The sequence below is a fragment of the Puma concolor genome, chromosome D4 (genome assembly GCF_028749965.1).
Source record: "Puma concolor isolate L17-30 chromosome D4, mPumCon1.1.hap2, whole genome shotgun sequence".
NCBI lineage: Eukaryota > Metazoa > Chordata > Mammalia > Carnivora > Felidae > Puma > Puma concolor.
In genome coordinates, this window is record NC_141679.1 from 74,039,943 (window position 1) to 74,061,410 (window position 21,468).

The 21,468-nt window shown below is 43.0% G+C and overlaps 1 protein-coding gene across 4 annotated transcripts in view; it reads right to left on the bottom strand.

Annotated features, from left to right (window-relative positions):
• Positions 1-21,468, bottom strand: part of FKBP15 (FKBP prolyl isomerase family member 15) — a 56,504-nt gene that overhangs the window by 5,076 nt on the left and 29,960 nt on the right. For 2 of the 4 annotated variants that reach the window (XM_086683740.1, XM_086683737.1), the window contains exons 12-24: positions 20,020-20,127; positions 17,722-17,824; positions 17,131-17,237; positions 15,555-15,669; positions 13,827-13,936; positions 13,428-13,535; positions 12,886-12,980; positions 11,972-12,074; positions 6,694-6,865; positions 4,275-4,411; positions 2,186-2,341; positions 1,475-1,627; positions 376-498 (exon numbers count right to left, since the gene is read on the bottom strand). In XM_086683740.1, the coding sequence (XP_086539866.1) occupies positions 376-498; positions 1,475-1,627; positions 2,186-2,341; positions 4,275-4,411; positions 6,694-6,865; positions 11,972-12,074; positions 12,886-12,980; positions 13,428-13,535; positions 13,827-13,936; positions 15,555-15,669; positions 17,131-17,237; positions 17,722-17,824; positions 20,020-20,127 (1,590 nt within the window). The remainder of the gene's footprint in view (positions 1-375; positions 499-1,474; positions 1,628-2,185; positions 2,342-4,274; positions 4,412-6,693; positions 6,866-11,971; positions 12,075-12,885; positions 12,981-13,427; positions 13,536-13,826; positions 13,937-15,554; positions 15,670-17,130; positions 17,238-17,721; positions 17,825-20,019; positions 20,128-21,468) is intronic. The other 2 variants (XM_086683739.1, XM_086683738.1) reach the window with 2 other exon arrangements.

Below are 21,468 nucleotides of genomic sequence, written 5' to 3' on the forward strand. Positions count from 1 at the left end.
GGACAGGCGAGCTGTGGCACGTGTGCCCACAACTGCTTAAATAGCATTTATTGCTGCTTCTTCCCACCATGGCCACCACTGGAGCTGCCGTGGGCTATGAGGATTAGTGGTACCAGATGCTGGGCACGCTCCTCACTCTTGTGAATTAGAGGCACTTCCCTTATCTGTCAAAACCTCAGGATAGGGCCCTCTGGGCTTTGCCACCAAAGTGACGGGCTCCAAGGGGTTAATTTTTACTTAAGTCAAACAAGTGGTCTATCACTAAAGGCAGAAAATAAAGCTATCAACACAACACATTGGCCACATTCTTTCTGAATACCTGCTACGCTCATCAATCCCCTGATACGACCTGGGCTGCTTCTTCGAAATACTCACCTTCTCTGAGGGGTCAGTGGCAGCAGCTGCAACCCCAGACATGTGGGACTTGTTCTCCAGGTCTTTGGTGTGCTGTTCATTTTGCTCTGTCAGGGCTGTGACCTGGGCCTGGAGGGCTAGACACTGCAAAACAACCAGACCGTGGCCATGGCCTCGGGAGCCTGCACTGCCAGATCCAAGTCAGGACACCCAGGAGGACCAGAACCATCCTAAGCATCAGTGTTAACCTCAGGAAGGTCTGCTGGTGTCCATACGCCCCGCCCACCCCAGGCCTGCTGACTCAGGGCATTCTGTTTCCTCATCACTCAGCCTCAACTAACAATTTCGTCTCTGCTTCCCCAGTAAGGCCACTCGCACTATTCTAACCAGGTCAAGAGCATGATGAGAAAAGCGGGGATGTAAGTCCAGGGACACAGACATATAAACACCAGTCATTAGAAGCAGCCTATTCACCTGCAAGACTGCCTTCATCACCTGTGGGTCCAAGATTTTCAACTAGATACTGTAAGGGTGGACAGTGACCTCCAGACGTGGAGACTTTCATACCAAGACCCTAAACCATCTTCTAGCTCTGTCATTTTCATGCCAATGAGTCTACCATACCCACGCCCCATCCCATCTGTGTGCTTCCGCCCAGGGTGTTCTGCCGCCTTCTTCACCTTCTCGAGGCCACTTGCCCTTCTTGGCTCTGCTCCCTTAGGCACTTCCTCTTCTGCGCCTCACAGCACTCAGTGCTGATCTGTGTCTCTCTGTCTCCCTTTCTTGACTGTGAGATTCTCGAGGGCAGAGTTCTTTGTAAGCCCTTTCCCTAACGGTATCTGGAGTCCAACTGGCAGTCAATAAAGATTTGCGTCATAAATGATCAAATAATGGAATTAAACACCTTCCAGAACACTAGCGCTGCCTTTTCTCTCTCGAGGTCACAGACCTGTCATCCCAAATCAGTAAGACTACTGACAGACCGGAGAATTGAGCAAGTGTGGTTTGGTTTTGGTTTTCGAGCTGGTAACATCTTTTAGGTTCAAAAGCATTTACGAGACTCCACGTGTTCACCTCACATTAACTGTGCTAAGCCGTCTGGCCCAGGAGAAACACCTACCTTTTCCTGAAGGCGGAGCAGCTCCTGCTGGCTGGCGTCTCTCTGCGCACACACTTCCTGGTACTGCAGCAGGTGTTCATCCTTGGCAGAGGCCAACAGGTGTTCACATTTTGCTTCCCACTGGGTCTGCAGCTCAGCCTGTACGAGTGACAGCTGCCAAGAGAATGGAATGACCGCATCCCGGGCGAGAGCCGTCACAGCCAGGGAAGCCCATCTTTCATCAGGCAAAAAGAATAAGCTAAAGGCCCAGACTTCATAGGAACACAACCATTCAAAAGACCTTGATTACTTTCAAAGTAAATGTACTTTGTAAACGTAGGGACGCAGATGTCATTGGCTGTCGGGAGTTTAAAAACTACTCCAACCAGATAAAGGTGTGACTGCCCAGCAAGGTTGCGAGAGGACAGGACCGTGACGTGATCATACTTTTCAGAATCTGGGCCCTAAACCTTACAGGTTCAGAAGAAACAGTTTTGTCAAAGTTCCCAGAGGTGACCAAACTGAGGGCACTAATTCACTCAACAGTTAGACGCACAAATATGAATTTATGAACTTACAAGGAGAAAGGTCTCTGTCAAATGGACTAGAGACCCAGGTGTGCCCTGCCACTCTCCCGGGCTTCCCTGCCTGATTTACCCAAGTGAATCCCTTTTTTCCAAGGACGATCATGTACCTGAAGGCCTATTTCCAAGTGCGTCAGTTTCCCGTTACCTGCTCTGCAGCTGCTTGGTCTGTGGACACCCGAGCCTTTTTCAAGAGCTGCCGAAGTTTGTCCAGTTCCTCCTGGTAGGACTTACGGATTTCATCGATCTCCTCCTCGGCCCGACAGCGCTCTTGAGCAGACTTCTTTTTCCTTTCAGAGAGGTTCTTAGGAATAAGAGAACCATCGTCAGCTCTAGCTGTTTGACTGAGGATCAATGCAGAAGGTGGTGATATTGGTGGTAGCTTTGGACCCTGCTGGGTCCTTCTGGAAACAATTCAACGTTAAATTTAATTTTCCTTCTATATTTAACATTCTCAGCTATTGGACGAGAAAAATTGTGACAAGAAGAAAGGAAAACAAGAATGGTTTTATCTACAATTCTATTAAGAGATGGTAAATATCTTAACAGTGTAAGAGCACAGGGAAGTGGACACTTTCATACCTGCTAGTAGGAAAATAAATAGGTATTCTCTCTTTGGATGGCAATTTAGCAGTCCTGTGAAAGGAACTTCAAAATATACACACCCAGGAATCTCACAAATTACCATTTATCTTAAGGAAGCAATAAATCATGTCCACAAAAACTGTGTTACAAGGGTGGTCACTGTAGTGGTATCTGTGACAATGAAAAACTAAAACAGCCCCCCCAAAAATCAGAAGGAATTAGGTTAAAAAAAAACAAACTGATAAATGATAAAATCAGAAGAAACTGAAAATGAAAACCAAGATTTATCCCCTAAAAAGGAACCAGGCCACAAAGCCCTTACTAAAGAGTTTCATAGAAATGTCAGAAAGTTTGTTCTTTTCATATTTAAACTGTTCCAGAACAGAGGAAAAAACCAGGAATGTTCCCATTTTGTTCAATGGGGCTAGTTTAGGCTGACCTTAAAATTTTAACACAACAAAAGATACTACAAATACTAAATAATATTTGTAACATCTCTGAGTGACAAAGGATGAACACCCTCAGTAATGTTTATAAATCAAACTAATATTACAACAGGAAAAGAGAGCAAAGGCCATTAAAAAGAAAATTTACAGAAGAAATACAAATAGGTATTAAATATATGAAAGCTTTACTACTAACAAAAATACATGTTAAAACAAGACAGCATACTGCACCTATCAGACTATGAATATTAGAAAAATTGACATAAGCCGAGGTGGAAAGAATATAGAGAAACGGGCTTCCACAGTGCTGGAAATGTAAGCCAGCATACCCTTCTTTGAAAATAATCTGGCAGTGTGCATTTTAAAACTTTAGATGTGTAGCATTTCCTGTGATCTAGCAATTCTAATTCAAGCAATCAAGGTTATGGAAATGCTCAAATAAATTCACAAAAAATAACTATATAATACAAGGATGTCTACAGCAGCAATGCCTGAAATTGTGAAAAAACAGAAATATAAATATCCATCAACAGATGAATAAATTATGGTATAACCTCACAGTAGACTAGACTACTATGCTGTAGTTAAAAGGAATGAGAAAGTTCTCATTCTTAGTAGTACAATGTCCAGGATGTTAAAAAAAAAAAAAAAAAAAAAAGCATTAAGCATGATTATCTTATCGTAACAAAATGATCCGTGTACATATATGTATGTGTAAGTGCAGGTGTACATATGTTTTATACACACAGAAAACAACCTGCACAGATAATCATGCGTTGTTTACAGTTGTTATCTCTAACGCTTGAGATTGGAGAGGAAAACAAGATAAATTTTATTTTTGATTTTATACTTCTGTCTTATTTGTATTTGTTACAATGAACACATGCTACTGTTAATATTTAAAGGAAAGGGGCGCCTGGGTGGCGCAGTCGGTTAAGCGTCCGACTTCAGCCAGGTCACGATCTTGCGGTCCGTGAGTTCGAGCCCCGCGTCGGGCTCTGGGCTGATGGCTCAGAGCCTGGAGCCTGTTTCCGATTCTGTGTCTCCCCCTCTCTCTGCCCCTCGCCCGTTCATGCCCTGTCTCTCTCTGTCCCAAAAATAAATAAACGTTGAAAAAAAAAATATTTAAAGGAAAATAAAAATGTTTATTAAAAGCTGATCCTGGCCACCTGGGTCCAACAGAGAAACTTTAGTTGTAGAACTCACCTTTTCCAGAGATTCCTTCTCAGCTCGAAGATCTGCCAGCTCCTCCTCCAGGGAGGTCACCTTGAGCTCCAGTTGTCTCCGGCTTTGCTTTTCACTTTTGAATTTGGACTGTGCTTGCTCAGAGGTTTCCTGGAGCTCTGGGATATAACGACAAAGAGACTACTAGCCGCACAACCAGGGGCATCCCAGCTGCTCCTCCAAACCGCACCCCAAGGTCTCCCAATTCAACCACGTGAGCGCCTTCCTCTCACTCCCTTTGGCACCAACTCACTGACCAGCAAAAGGCGTATCAGGTCACGAACCAACTCCCTCACCAACCCATGCTCATTTCTCTGCGTGTGTGTCACCTTCTCCACACACAAAATTGAAAGGAAACATTTGAGTAGTCCGAAACCACTGGCGACATGTATCACTGCCACAATCCTCTTTCAGTCATTGGCTCCACACGCTGAACTGATCTTTATTTAGCTTTAGTCCAGGCCCTGTCTCACCACCCGGTAAGATACTCCCAACCTTCTTGGTAGTTGGGACATTCTACCAAGAGTTTGCTTTTAAAGCATCAAACAGGGGGGTACCTGGGTGGCTCAGTCAGTTAAGCGATCGATTTTGGCTCAGGTCATGATCTCACAGTTGATGGGTTTGAGACCCGTATCAGACTCTGTGCTGACCGCCCAGAGCCTGGAGCCTGCTTCCGCCTGGATTCTGTTGTCTCCCTCTCTCTCTGCCCCTCACCCACTTGCAGACTGCCTCTCTCTCTCTTTCAAAAATAAATAAACATTAAAAAAAAATCAAACAGGGGCGGCTGGGTGGCTCATTCAGTCTCTTGATTTCAGCTCAGGTCATGATCCTAGGGTCATGGATGGAGCCTTGTGTTGGGTTCTGTGCTAAGTGTGGAACCTGCTTAAGATTCTCTCTCTCTCTCTCTCTCTCTCTCTCTCTCTCTCTCTCTCTCTCCCTCCCTCCCTCTCTCTCCCCCCACCCTCCCGACCAGCTCACACTATCTCTCTCTTTAAAAAAAATAATAAAACATAAAACATCAAATAAATGCTCAAATAAAGCTATTGTAATATTTCTTAAAAAGGTAACACCTCAAAGTTACATTTGTTGGGAAAACTTTTGAGACCCTTATGGCACTTTAGAAGTAACCATCGTAGGGCATCACCAAAGCAGAAAAGAAGACACCTGTACAACATTCAAGTCTAAGACTGTCCCTCAGGTGCACCCGGGGGACACTCTAAAAGGGAAAGGGTGTATCTCCAAGGTATCACTCTAATGACTGACATCAGTGTTTTTAGCTCTTTTCAGGCAAGCAAACTTTGCTTCTTCCCAGTTCTGCTGCTGCTCCAGCTATGCCCCACCCCCGGTCCCATCTGTGCCTTCCCCATTTGTTCCTATACACCGAGGTGCATGAATCAGGTGCATGAAGCACTCTGGGCTTCCCAAATCTTCTATTCAAGGCCCCGTGTCTTGAGCAGCACCTTTGTGCCAGGCATTGAACTAACACGAACTTAGAGAAAAGGACTTAGCGAAGATGAGCAAGACACCATCCTTGTCCTCCAGAGGCTTGTATTCTAGGAGGGAACACGGACATGTAAATCGTGCTGATCTAAGGCTAACTCTGATAATGTCAGAATAACGTACTTAGAGGTAAAGGATTTTAAAGGAAATCAAATGTTGTGGGAAAAAAAACAGGAAAGTTTCTGAAAGAATGAATTTTGGAGAATTAGAGGCAAACATTGGTGACAGCAGACACACCAAGTCCAGGGAAGAGCATGGAGGAAAAACAAGACAAGAACCACAGGATGGGCTGAAGCTGCAGCAGGCTGGTTAGGATGTCCAGAGCCAAGATGAACTGAGCAACATAAGAGGAAGTAGGCCAAACTGGAGAGGCCTCGAGTGCCAGACTGAAGGGCTGGAATCCACCCTCTAACAAGAAGGCAACCGCCACAGGAAGCATTTCTTCCTTAAACTTCCAATGAGTCACGAGTTAGAGGAACCCATTAACTCAAAGGCACTGAAGGCAACACTGGCCCAAACAAAGTAGAAGAGTGGCGGCTGGTCCATCCAGATGGGTAGTCCATTCTTTAGTTGTCCTTTATGTCAAGCAATCGTGTAGGTTGATACAGGCCTACTTTCATTTTTGCCTCAGTCCCTCCCAAGCAAACTTCATGAGCGTCATGACAAATGGATGGGGAGGAAGGACACGGTTAAATTCCTTTTTATAATAATAACAATAATAATAATTATTGTTATTATTATTAGTATTTATTAAGTAAACTCTACCCCCAGTGTGAGGCTTGAACTCACGACCCTGAGATCAAGAGTCACGTGCTGTTCTGAATGAGCCACCTAGGTGCCCCACACTTTCATTCCTGAAGTTTAAACGGCAAACGTCGCAGCCCCTCCACCAAGGACGCACCTGAGAGCTCTGCCTGCAGTTTGACAAGCTGGCCCTTGAGGAGGTCTGTCTCCTTCAAGCTTTCTGTTAGCTGCATCTGCAGCTCCACTTCCTTCTTCTGGTGAGCGGTCACCTTCAGCTGCAGACGAGAGACTTGAGCGGTGGCTGCTGTTAACTCTTCCGTCACCTTGGCCTGAATAGTAACAAAGTATGACGCCACTTCAAACACAGCTGTCCCTTGCCTCCAAGTGAGGACCCAACCGCACACACTCTGCTGACTGAACTGGCAGGAAGGGAGCTAACCCTCAACATGCATTAAACCGAAATCAAGCCTTCAATATGCGTCTCTGGTCCACGAATTCCCTTGCGGAAATCCGTCCTTAGGAAGCATTCAGCGGAATTACAAAAATTTTGCTACGAGATCTTCACTGCCGATCGTTTCCAGTTGCAAAAGAATGGAAAAATAAAATGCTGGGAAATGGGCTTGATGAAGCAAACTGTGATACATTTATCCTGCATGCAACTATCAAGAATGGGGCTATGAGAGAAGACGTCGGGGACAGAGCCACAGCCTACTATTAAACGTTACCAATCTGATAACGTGAGAAATGGTATCCCTGCCCGTTTTCTAACTTTCCTAGGATAAACACGTATGGTTTTTTTTTTTTAATAAGAAAAGGATCTTTTAAAATTTAAACTGAACGCCTTCAACACCGTCAACTTGTGAGTTTGCAGCTTCTCCCTAGTGGTCCTGACCTCTGGCAGTATTACGATGGAAAGCTCAGCCACATGAGAGCAACTGTGCTGGGGGTTCTTGGAAGAACAGAGCTAAAAAAAGAAGGAAACGTTTCAGTTTTTCTGAGGGCTGAACGTATTGCAAACGGTGCCCTGGATTGGCCTAAGAGAAGCTGCGTGTGCGTGCTGGAGTAACGTCCGGCGAAACTACAGTGATTACCCTGGAGAGCCCTCTAATGATAGTCTGTGCAGTACGCGTGATGATTAAGAGGACGGTCAACGGAACAGAATGGTAAACAAGTGACAAATACCACAGTCTCATCACCTGAACTGATGTGCTCCCATAAAAGTGAGGAGAAATGAGATGACAGGAAAGGCAGTGAACAGTTGCTCGGCTGGTGACCAGTCTTGATTTTGGACAGTGAAGTATTGATGTGGTTGGACCATCTCTCCTATACTATTACGCTGCTACTCCTGTTCCTCCTCCTGTACTATCTACTTGTGCATTTATAGTTGTTTACTTTCTTACTGTCACTTGTCCCTTCTTATGGTATTCACTGCACCCCTGCAGATTTAAGCTTTCCAAAGCCTTTACTGGTTTTCTAAGCTTACGTTTAAAAAAAAATTTTTTTTTTAACATTTTATTTATTTTTGAGACAGGGAGAGACAAAGCATGAACAGGGGGAGGGTCAGGGAGAGGGAGACACAGAATCTGAAACAGGCTCCAGGCTCTGAGCTGGCAGCACAGAGCCCGACGCGGGGCTCGAACTCACAGACCGCGAAATCATGACCTGAGCCAAAGTCGGCCGCTTAACCGACTGAGCCACCCAGGCGCCCCTCTAGCTTACGTTTAAAACCTGATATTCTGGGGGCACGTGGGTGGCTCAGTTGGTTATTAAGCGTCTGACGTTGGCTCAGGTCATGATCTCATGGTTTGTGGGTTCGAGCCCCACATCAGGCTCTGTGGTGACAGCTCAGTTTCGGATTCTGTGTCTCCCTCTCTCTCTGCCCCTCCCCTGCTCATGCTCTGTCTCCCTCTCTCTCTCTTTCTCTCTCAAAAATAAATAAAACATTTTTAAAAGTTTAAAAAATAAAATGAAATAAAATAAAATAAAATAAAATAAAATAAAATAAAATAAAATAAAATAAAATAAAATCTGATATTCTGGCTCTCCTAAAAGTGGGGGAAATAAAGCAAATTAAAAGTGTATGTAAAATAAAAAGAAACAGGCTATGAATGAGTATTGAGAACCCCCTGACAAAGACTCTCTCCTTGACCAAACTTCAGTCAGACTCCTCTGAGCCCCTGACCTTGGCCTCCCATCCTGTCTGTGGCCTGCCCAGCCTAGTTTTAGCAAGAATCCTGCTATGTCCATTCAGAGACAACCCCTCTCCTTGATATCTGAACAAGTTCTTCATCCTCGACCTTTGGTATCTCAGTCCTTGGCCTGTCATTAGCAAGAATCCTACTAGGTCGGTTTAGCCAAGAATCCCCCTACTCATGATGTCTCCTCTGAGTCATTTTCTGGCACTGACCCTCACTCTGCTCCTTAGCTATAAATCCCCCATCTGTCCTTACTGTATTTGGAGGAGCCCAATCTTTCTCTCCTTCTGCAACAATGTTGAATAAAGTCTTCCTTACTATTTCAGTAAGTGCCCAAATAATTTTTTCTTCTAACAGTATGAGACCTTTGGAGTGAGCTCTAAGATACTTATTTCTGCTGTGTGGTAGCCTTAGGTTTTTACCTGTTAAACACGGAGGACAATGGTATCTAGAACGTCCAGAGAGACGAGGGGTTTTCATCTGCCCCAAGTAGAAAAAAAGTTTTAGTCACTGTCCTGCCACATGTGGCCTAATGGGACCTGAGCTCACACAGCACCCACAGAGCATCATGTCTGTCTGTGGCTCGAGAGTTCACAGATATCAGAACGAGGGCCATTCACAAAGGACTCACAGCTAAGACCACTGGAAGGACTGTACGCCCCTGGAGGGGAGGCAGTGGGATGGGTGGTCCCTCCCTCACCAAAGGACAAGCGAAGTCAAAGGTCACTCAAAAGTTCTTTTTAGCTCAGAGCCTTACCTAGAAAGGCCTGTTAGAAGCATGAAAAGCAATATTTTCACCCAAACACACATGTGTTTCACCCAAACACACATGTGTGCACAGAGGAAACAGTGAAGGGATGAGTAATAGGAAAGGAAAGCAAAGGCAGGGAGAACCAAGAATTCAGAAAAACAAGTAAAAAAGAGCATTCAAGTTAGAGGCAGGAAAAGGTACCAAAGAAAAATGGCAGTTTTCCTTTCCAAAAGGAAAAAGGACATAGCTGACTGGAAGTGAGGCCCTGGGCAAGTCTCTGACTCTCTCTGGGTCGCAGTTTGATCCTCTGTAAACCAAGTGACCTCCGACAGCTCTTGCATTAGTCCAGGGTTTTATGTGGAAATACTAACCCTGTCACAGAAAAAAATAAAAATAAAAATAATAATAATGATTAATTCCATTTACCAAATATCCACTGAGCACTCAGCCAAAATTTTCTGAGCTGCGTTTGAAGGCAGAGAACTGTCTCCAGGGATTAAAGGACCTCAATTATCTCCCTTTAGGAGAATTTTCACAGGGACGACTGCTAAGTAAGAAAGAAGTGGAGCAAAAGAAAAGCGGGTAGAGTCGAGCCTTGAAAGTTTCCCTGGAAGAAAAGTGGCCAAGTGAGGCATGTGGTACTTGGTACCTGCCCACCAAGCCCTGTGATCCTTAGTCCAGGAGATGCTCTCCAATGTGTGGAAGCAGGGTGCCTAGAACCTGGTGGGTACTTAACATACTGCAGCTGCTACCACTGTTATTATTACTAATGTTTCTGCTCTTACAGACAGAACATCTACCAGTTACAGGCACTGGGCCAGACATTTCTGTTTATCGATACGAATCACCTGGGTGGATTAATAAGCTAACTCATGGGGTTGGCAAACCCTGACCCACGGGCCAAACTGGCCTGCTGCCTGTTTTTGTAAATAAAATTTTATTGGAACTCACACACACACCCCTACTGATACTCAGCATGAGAATCACATGGTGAAATTACTAAAAACAAATGTGCCCAGCTGCCACGTCCAGAAATTGCCGCAAAAGAAACCACTAACAAGAGCAGGGTCCTCAGCTGGCTGTGCATCAGAATCAAAAGGAGCTTTTTAAAAGTTCAGATTTGGCTTTCAGCTAGATATCCTGAATTAGAATCTCAAGATGAAGTTTAAGAAGATGTATTTTTTAATCAAGCATCTCAAGGGTTCTGAGGCAACCAGACTAACATTTGGGAACAACTGATCTAGAAGTTCTAGTAATCATTTTAGACCTGAATAACAGGTCTAACAGCTAGACCAAACATGTCTGGGTGTCCCTGCCAGGCCTATGGATTAAACAAAGAAAGAAAGGAAAAAGAAAGGAAAAAGAAAAGAAAAGAAAAGGAAAGGAAAGGAAAGGAAAGGAAAGGAAAGGAAAGGAAAGGAAAGGAAAGAAAAGAGAAAAGAAAGAGTAAAGGAGAGAAAAAATAAAAGTAGAAGAAGGAGAAGTAATAAAAAGTATGGCAAATGGGAGTGGTGAAGTGACCCCAGTACTATTTGGTGATGCCAATGTCATAGGCTGCTGACCTTGACCCAGGCCAGACAAGTCAGCCACAACAAACAAAGGATGTGGAAAGTAGCAGTGAGGAAGGACCGGGATCAGGATGGAATGGGGCTGTGCTAGGCAAGGCACTGCTCATCAGAGGCTAAGAGGTCGGAGATATTTCTTCCCTGGATACTATAGCTAAGAGAACACAAAGAATGAAAAATTACATGAGACGTAAGTAAGGAATCCTCATCATGATCAGCCAATGAGGAAGTGGGTAAACTCCACAAGGTTATCAAATGCATTCAACTCAACTTTTCAAGTTTCCAAGAAACATTCAAATAGAAAATGTAAACCATTTCTTAAACCTGAGGTAACAGACAACGGGGTCAAGGGCTCCCAACTGAGGAATGGTAGCCCAAACAAGGAGGAATCCATGCCGGATAAACAGTACTGCCAGAGCAGAGACAGGAGGAGTGATCTTCCGAACCAGCCCAGCCCAGCCCAGCCCAAGGCCCACTAGAGTCTTGCTTATAGCTACTCCAGGAACAGTCAAAATTCCTACTTCTGAACTGACTAAAGCCAAACAGCAGTACTTCAAAATGCTCCAGCAGACGCAGGTGAAGGAACAAAGTAACCAACCTTAAATTTCACCATAGTGTTTGTTACGTGGCATAAGAATTTTCTGTTGTGTCAACAGAATAAATTTCGTTTTCTAATAAATGATGTAATCCTCACCTTAATCAAATTACTAAGATCAAGGATAGTTTTTGAGTCAACCCATTGCAAAGCATATTATAAAATGGAAGTCTGGATGGTGGATATACTAAAATCTGTTGGATGCTTTCTAGTTCTTTTCCCAATGATGGCAAAAACTTTTGTTGAAAAGTAGATCGTTAAGTCCGTACACAGGACCACTCCTGAGCTCCACACATCCTGATGGGCCTTCCTCTCCCTTGTTACTTTACCTTCTCTTTTTCAGCATGCAATACTCTTGCCTGTGTGTTTTCTGTGGCTGTCTGAAGCGAGTTGTTCCTCTTCTCCATCATCAGGTTACTCTGCTCAACATACCTATGAAATAGGGGAAAAGACATTTATCGAGCACCGAATGTATACCGGGCACAATCAGTGCTCACAACATTGCTCTACACTTCAAAAAACAATCTGAAAGCACTTTTGTTTTCCTTAGATCTGCAGTAATCAAGTTTGGAGGTAAGAACCAGGGCTGGAGGTATTGCCTTGCATAATGAAGAGAAGAGGAATTGGAAGCATGTATGGTGAGGGGGAATGAAAGAGAAAAGAGGGAGGAAGAAAAGAAAGCCCTTATCCCCCCCAAATCCCCCCACAAGTGGGAATCAAGAGACCCTAGAAAAGAGAAATATGGAAGAATGATTCTTTAAGTGAAATGCTATATGCTGTGACATGTTCCCCTGACCAGCCCCCTAATATCTTCAGAAGGATCTAGAAAAATTACACAATGTTTGGGCTTTATATGGAAATCAGTGAAGTTCTCATTGATGAAATAGAGTCAGCCCACACAAAAGAGAGAAGAGTTGACAGTATTCCTAAGGGTTTTCTACATATTAACACCATTTTTACAGATGAGAAAACTATGGCCAAGAGGAATAAGTAAATACACAAAGCCACATAACAAAAGAGGAGCAGAGCTTGGATTCAAACACAGGTTTGCCTTATATGACAGCCTACTGTGCTCCTTCTACCAAAATGCCTCTCAGAAAACAAACAGTAATTCATATGACAGGCAGGAAACAAATAGCAGAAGTACACATAAACTACACTAAACAAACATGCTTATCTAACTTGGGCATTTACAAATGAAACCCTCTGTCCATCCTAGCCAGTGCCCCGTACCTGTCATTACCTCTGATTTCGTTCAATTAGTTCACTAATCTTGTCATTCTGTTCTTCTATGCGACTACTCTTTTCGAGGATCTCTTGTTTCAATCTTTCATTTTCCTAAATTCAAAATATATGATGTATAACTTGAGTTTTTAAGAGAAAAGTGCCAGAAATATAAGGGAATCAGCTTGAACTGACAGGTAACACTGTTATAAAATTTGAGATTAAAAAACTAGAACTTATGTCCGCACAGATATAATATTTAAAACATCGAACCATACCTGATGAATACAAATCACTATGCCCAATAGATTAAACATATACATGGACATAAAATGAAGCAAAATTCCAAACTACAGTCTAAAAAAAAGTTTTCTTGGACTTTATATTGATGAGGCACTTGGACTCAAATTAGGACATCACGGATTTTCCAGAATTTCCCAACTCAGTGCAGCATTTATCACAAGCTCTCTATCTGTGCTGCAGAGGTTTTAAAGCATAGTGCATCCTGAAAGAGAAGGGGGCAAGACCCGCAGGCTGTGTTCTCTTCTTGATCCCTCTCACCTGAATAATTCGTTGGATGTTGCCCATAATCATGCTGGTTTCCATTGTAACCGACATGCTGGGAAGCAGCAGGGAATTGCCAGCACTGTGCTTCTGTAACTCTTCAACCTACAAAAGGGGGAAGGAAGGACTTTGTGAGAAATTTTTAAATGAAGAAATAAAACTTACCCAAGATCTGACCACTTTTTTGAAGAGTTTCTGAGACAATCTTGAACATAAGCTAGTTTTCTTCTGCCACCTGGATTCCAAAATAAAAACTAACCTTCTAGGAAAATAACTACTAACTACTAGGAATACAGGAAACCAAGGAAGAGTTTACCCGTAGTCTTGGTTGCTCCCTATTTGCACCCCCTGTTCATTCCCCTACTTTCAACACAGCCCCAACCCTGACTCAGTCACCTTGGTCATGAGATGATCCATTTTATCAGCCACTTTGCTGACTGCCATTCGAATTTCAGTGTTATGTTGCCGGGCTTCAGTCATGAGAAACGAAGCCATGTCACTGGATCCTAAGCAGACATAAGCCAAAAAGAACCTAATGAAACTGGAGCAGAGGAGACTGTATGAGGAAAAACCAACAGCTCTTGCAGCAGAGGAAAGAAAGAAATTAACATCTCAGAAATACTGGGAAATGCTGTAGGCGATTCACACTGTCAGGAGAAGATATAGAGAACACAGAGGAAAAGGGCTCCAAAGCTAATAGTAAGCTATGCTCCTGCAAAATGCATTGAGGGAGACAGTCTGGTCCAAGGGCACAAGGATGCCCACTCTGGTCTGCCATAGCACTAACAGCTCAGATTACTTCTCCACTCATCCAAGTGCATGCCAGGCATCGTACCAGGTACCAGGGATTCAGCAACGAATGAAACCTGGTTCTGCCCTTGGCGAGCTCACAGTCTGGTGGGGAGACTCACATGAAAACAGATTATTACAACAGAGTGTTTTAAGTGCAAGAGATGGACCATGTACAAGGTACAAAAGGAGCACAGAGAAAAGCAAAGATTAACTCTTTGGTGACACATATACGCAGTTCTGTGTGTGGGAGGAGAGAAGGTAGGGATGTTAACAAGCAGGGAACATTTCACAGAGAAGAGATTAGATGGTTTCCCAGATGGAGAAGGGGCAGGGCTCCAGACACAGTAGCATCCATGAAACCCTTACCACTCCGGGACCATAAATTATGTTGTAGGATATGCTGTCTTCTTCTTACCGCTGTCCTAAGACAAGCTGCGGAATAAGAAGGTAGGATAGCATTCCAGCTATTTACGTTTTAGTTTGTGTTGGTTTTTAAACATAAAATGTACATTTCATTTTCTTTCGTTTTTGAATACAAAATTTACATTTTGTTTTATTTTTTATACCAATGAGTTTTTTATAGGCACTTGTACATGCATGAAAGATACCTGTAAGTTACCCAAGTAACTGTTAACAACAGTTTCCCATGGTCAGGGATATTAATGATGGAGATCAGGAAGTTTTTACTTTATAGTCTTGTGTTGACTTTTTTATCAGAGCTTATTATTTTCATAATTTAAAAATGGTAACAAAGTAGCTTCCATTTGAGATACTCAATACCCCCGGTCACCATGCTTTCTCACAATTTTCCCCAACATGTTATTCTCTTACAGTTTTCTATAAACTCTACAGAACCACTCTGACAGAGCAATGTAAAAGGGCTAGCAGGAGAAAATGCAAAAACAAAACAGAAAGTGGGCATGACAGGTTTTTTGCGGATGATGGAAACGTTCTAAAATTGGACTGCCGAGAAGGTTGCACAACTCTGTAATTTTACTGAAAAAAATCCTTGATTTATGTGAGAGAGAGAGAGAGAGTAGGGGAAGGGTGGAGAGAAAGGGAGACACAGAATCTGAAGCAGGCTCCAGGCTGTGAGCTGTCAGCACAGAGCCCGACGCGGGGCCTGAACCCACAAGCGGTGAGATCATGACCTGAGCCAAAGTCAGGACGCTTAACCCACTGAGCCTCCCAGGCACCCCTCTCAAGAAAGCTATTTAAAAAAAAAAAAAAAAAAAAAAAAAAGGAAGAAATCTATTGGAGTGAATATGAAAACGGGCTGGCGGTGGGGGGAAGGGGAGCAGAAGATGAGAAACCATGGGGTCCGCTCCCTACCTTGAAAATGGGGAGACTGAGAGAGCGGTGTGGGGTACAGGGGCCGCGCGGGCTGCAGCTGGGAGGTGACGGCTGACGCGTGGGGATAAGCGTAGGCTTGCATACCTGCATAGGGCTGAGAAAATGCCAAGTTATGGCCAGTTTATAGAACATCCACGTCTTTCTTTTCTGCTTAATCTGTCTTTGATGGCATAAAGAGATTAAGCTGAAAGGAGACGCAACCTTGTTAAGGGTGGAGACAGAGTAGATCAAGTTCGGTACTGGGTAGGCACTGCAGCAGGAGAGTGATCTGTGTCATCCAGTGGTGCGTGATCACTAAAGTCCTGTCCAGAAAGTGAGGGAAGTGTGTCTCAGGTCACTCCCAAGTCCTCTGGCAGTATGATTTAATTAAGTAGGGATTCATCTCCCAGCCACTGGGCCTACTGATGGTCTAAGAAATTTTTAAACTAAAGAAACATGGCTGAGGCTCCACTGGGGTCACAGGACAGGTATTCATTGAGATTTCAAAGTAAATCCACCAGTCTCCAAAGGATGACTCTTCCCTGCTAGATTCTGATGCTCTTGTGACCAAGAGCTTTCATTTTCTCCTGAACTGTGGTCCCTTCAACTATAAAATGAAAATAATAACTCCACTCAGGGTGGTTGTGTAGACTAGACGAAGTGATATATATGTAAAGTTCCTAACAGCTGGTAAGTTAAATGCCTGGCAGATAGGAAATGCTCAATAAACAGTAGCTTTCATTTAAATGATGATGGTTATTCTTCCTTGAGTTAAGGAAATCCAGCTCATTTCCAGGGATAGATAAACTACCTACCCAGCCATTATTAACAAAAACAAACAAAAAACTCAGGCTATAGGATAGTAATTGTCCACTTGGCAGTGGGGAGAGGGCAAGTTGGGCCTTTATTTCACTCTTGACATACCCTGTCCCACCAATGGGGCCTAGCTCACCAGCCATCACTCCTACCCTTCCACTATGGATCACCAAGGAAGTGAGGCCCTCTTATTACTGGGGGTATGTTTTATCCACCAAATATGTCAAGGCAGTAAAAAGAATCCACTGTCCTGGCAAATGTCAGCAGAGGAGACAGACTGCTGTCACTGCCTTCTGTGAAACAGAATAAAACTTACTTTAGGAGATCTCTTTTGGAAGATAACTAGAGAAAGAGTCTCCATAGAGACTCCACCCTCAACCTACAACAGTTCTGCTAAGTACAATGCAAAATGTTAGCCTATCAGCTGCTAGATAGAAAAGAACACGGAGGACTTGAATACGCCCTTCAAGGAGACATGTGCAAAGGAAAGAAAACAAACAATGACTGGGCCTTTACCATGTGCCAGGCCTTGTACCGGGTGCTTTGCCTGTTCTCACATTTCTGCTTTACAACAAGCTGTAAGGTAGGTGATCCTTTGTCTGGTTTAGAGATAAGATAGTGGCTGTTCAGGAAGGGGGAGAGTGATAAATTCTGATGTGGGGAATCGCTACAGTACAATCTGTGCAGGAAGGTGAAAAGACACTGACAAGAACCTAGTAAGTTACAGCTTATAACTGATGTGGTTTAAAAACCTTGTTACCTGAAAGGACTGGGCATTTCCAGACACAGCTGAGTGGGAATCGAGAGATGCAACTTGCATTAAGGCAGCAGAGGGTGCCTGGAGTCCAGAAACAGATGGCTGAGGTGCTAAGATAAAGCAGAAAGTTTTCACCATTATCCATCCTGCCCTCCTTGGCAGAAGTCTGGCCTAGAACTTTACATACTACAACACACTCCAGACTTGACCACTGTCCTCATCTACTCTCCTGAAACCAACTCTACTGGAATCTCAGCAACGGGCTGGCACAAGGAACCTGGGGGTCTCGGGCACATGTGACTCAGACCTATGGTCCCATCAGCTGACGGGAAGTACAGAATTACATGCAGGGGGGTGTCTCCTTAGCTGAGTGCACACTTCCGAAACTGGCAATATCCCACAGCGGGAGACACAGCAGGCAGACCAAATCCATCTCCAGGGCTGAAAACGCCCCACCCAGGGACAAACTGACAAGTTTTACACTCTAATCCGGTTCTCAATACTAAAACAATGCAGCCTAACAATGTAAGGAACAGGGATGATAACTCTGGTGCTGACTTAATTCAAGGCCACAGAGCCAGAGAGGTTCCTTACCTTGTGAGGTCATCTGTGGTAGCACGGGATGTGCTGGCTGGAGAGAGGGCTGCATGGATGGAGTTGCCACCGGCTGTCCAGCTCCTCGCACAGTGTTCACTTCCTGAAACAGGAACAAACATTTTGGTTACTATGTATTGGGTCCTTAAATGAAGACTGAGGCTGATCGTCTACCCTAAACCTGCTTACCCCCAGTGTTTTTAGGCAAAGAAGAGGAAGGAAAGGCAAGAGTTTAGGGTGTGGGCTGTGGGAGATCCCTTCCCCCTATAAATCATACCAAGTAATTAAATAGAGTTAATTTCTTCAAACATTCTAAGTTGTTGATATTTTAGGGACTAAAGCAGCTGTAGTGACCGCTCTCCAGAATGTACCATTTTCCAGGCGAGCAGTTACCTTAAAATTGACCTAGTGTGTTCCTAGAGAACAGGGTTCTCTTGCAAGGAAACCCGGGGAACAGTATAGCCTCTCCTCTTCTGCCAAATAATCCCCACAGACCTCAAGGTACTCACTTAAAATCAGACAGATTGGGTTCACTGAGTCTCTTTTTAGAGTGTTTTCCCCCATTCTTTCTTTTCATAAAAATCAAAGCAATGTTGGTCTCTACTATAATTCCACACAAAATTATCTTCTGAACATTTGCCCAATTCGTACAAGGAAAAGACAAACTTGGGGCACAAAATATGGTGACTATGATCTGCTATCTTACAGTTCAAAGGCTGAAATCTCTTTGACATTCTTTTACTTTAGAACTTCCCCTTGTCCCCTCATATTCTCAAAAATGTATTATGCATTTCTGGAAAAGTATGACCGTTTTACATCACTGCAGCTCTAATCCACCTAAATGTCTAACAACAGAATGAAAGGAATTTAAAAAATAGAGCTAACAGAACACTGAGTTGCCTTTGAAGAAAACAATGCTTTATTTATTTATGTTAATTATATTATTTACAGTGAGTACCTATAACAAGAGGCCCCAGAAATCCTATCCTCCTTTAAAACATTAAATCTACTGAGAGCCTGGGGCACCAGGGTGGCTCAGTTGGTTAAGCAACAAACCCTTAATTTCGGCTCAGGTCATGATCTCATAGTTCATGAGTTTGGGCCCCATGTGGGGCTTTGTGCTGACAGCATGGAGCCTGCTTGAGATACTCTCTCTGCCCCTCCTGTGTGCCTTCTTTCTCAAAAATAAAGAAAGAAACTTAAAAAAAAAAAACAAAAAAACTCTTAAAAAAATTTGAACTTCAAAACTACTTAGAGCTTTGCCAGGAAGAAATAAAACAAAATGAAGAAAAATAAAGCCTATTTTGGAAAATTTTTTCAAGAGCATCACCTTTGCTTTGTTTTATATCAAAGTCAAAGAATCCTAAAAATCAATCTGTTATGTGTTTCAGTTCAACTGAGAGAGGATGATTTTATTCAATAAGGACCTGACCAACAGGAAAAGAGCTAAGTTAGAACTAAGCTACTTTCATATCATACACCAAATTCCAGGTGGATAAAAATTTTAGATCAAAATATGAAATAATACTTTTAGAAAACACATGTGATGTTTATAATATCTGAAAATGAGAAAGCTTTCTAAACATAATGTCAAAACATAATGTCAAAGCATGTCAAAAGCAAAAGACATAGGGAAAAAACTGATACAATTCATTGCAATAAAATTCTTGAAATTCAGGGGTGCCTGGGTGGCTCAATTGGTTAAGCGTCCGGTCTTGGCCCAGGTCATGATCTCTGCTGTCAGAACAGAGCCCACTTCGGATCCTCCAACCCCCCCACCCCCGCCCCGCCTCTGCTCCTTCCCTGCTCACTTTCTCAAAAGCAATAAATAAAAAAATTTAAAAAAATCTTTTTAACTTCAAAACAACCACACCATATACAAAGCCAAAAGATAAAACAATGCGAGCCTCAGCAAAAGGTAATGTCAGTGGGAACAACAACATGTCCGAAGAGAATCCAGACATTCAGTCAACCAATAGGAATTGAGCATCTTTCATGGTTTGGACACCATGCTGCCTCAAGCGTGGTTTTTACTGACAATAGAGATTCTAGAAGAAGGCTAAACTGACTACTTAAAACTTGCCTGTTCTTGTGGCAGATGTAGGAGATTGCTTCCATTTCTGAGGGGAAGTACTAATCACAGTGGAAACACATGTACCAATACTAACATGCATTGTTTTGAATATAAGCTCTCCACATGATTCTGGGTTACAGGCAGAAAAAGTAATAATTTTAACCAAAAGAACACAAGGTAGAAATATTAGCACTATTCATTCTAACAGAGCCAGGGGGTCACACCTCAATTTCTGAATCATTGGAATCCAGCTGTGGTGGAAGGATGGGCAGCATGGGCTGGCCCATTTTAGCCATCCGAGAGATCAACTTGGCTTTGACTGTATCAGGATTCTAAAAAGAGAAGAGAGTCACAAAAGTCACTATAATCAAGGCTCACTACTTTAGTCCTATGTCTTTGGCTCTTAAATCAAATCCTTCAGTAAGCCCCCCTGCCATGTTGATTTGAAACTATTTCTTCTACAAAATAAGAATTAAATATTTCTTGCCAAAGAAAGCACACACGGGTCACAATTAATAATAGCAGTAAAAAATAATTCCCTGTATGTTGGAATGAACACAGGGGTTCCGCATGTATTACCTCATTTCAATCAAGTCTCCCACCAGGCGTAATTCTTCTCATTTTACAGGTGAAAAACTACATACAGATCAAGGGAAAGAGGCATTGTAGATGACAGTACCCTCTGAAAACCCTGGGAGAAATTCAGCAAATAGATGTTCAGAAAAGATTTGGGGAAAGAAGGAAACAGGAGCTCTTTGTTCCAAATTCAGGTTCATATAACTCTGACTTGGCATTGACTACACACTAGTCCCTGTGCTAGAAGCCTCTATATCTGTTCAAGTGCAGCCTTCAGAGTGGAGAGTACATACCCTGAGGGTATATATGATGATCTATTGGGCATAAAAAGAAATGACCATAACCTCTATTTTTGGATTATTTTAAGCGGTTATAAACATAAGATATTAAACTTATTTATTACAGGGATGGACAGTAGTTTACACAATTTGTAAACAGATATATATTAGGCGCATGTTCTCATTTTTTTAACTGATCAGAGGGACATAATCAAAGAAAGCCGGGTCCATCAAAAGAGAACTAGATATACCATAACCACACAGTGGCATACCCCGATCTAGAGATAAAAAAAGAACGAGGAAGCTTTCAGTATACTAACACGGAAAGATACTGTTAAATATACCATAATGTAAAAAGCATGGAGGACAACACATATACTATGCCATTTTTTGTGAAAGGATGGAAAAATAGAATATACATTCCTATTTGTTTGCATCTGCATTAAAAACATTAAAAGAATATATATCAAACTAATAAAAGCATTTACCTAAAAGGAGAGGGAGATGGGATGGGGTAGATGGAGCTAGGGGCAGGAGTGAATCTTTGCAATGTATATCTTCTTATATTGTTTTGATCATTATCAAAACATATGAATGTAATCACCTATTCAAAACAAAAAATAAAAACTTAAATGTAAAAAGAAAGAAGATGGTGAGTTTTGCCTCAATTAAAAAAAAAAAAAAAAACTACTGGGGCGCTTGGGTGGCTCAGTCAGTTGAGTGTCTGACTTCGGCTCAGGTCATGATCTCACAGTTTGTGAGTTCGAGCCCCGCGTCGGGCTCTGTGCTGACAGCTCAGAGCCTGGAGCCTGCTTAGGA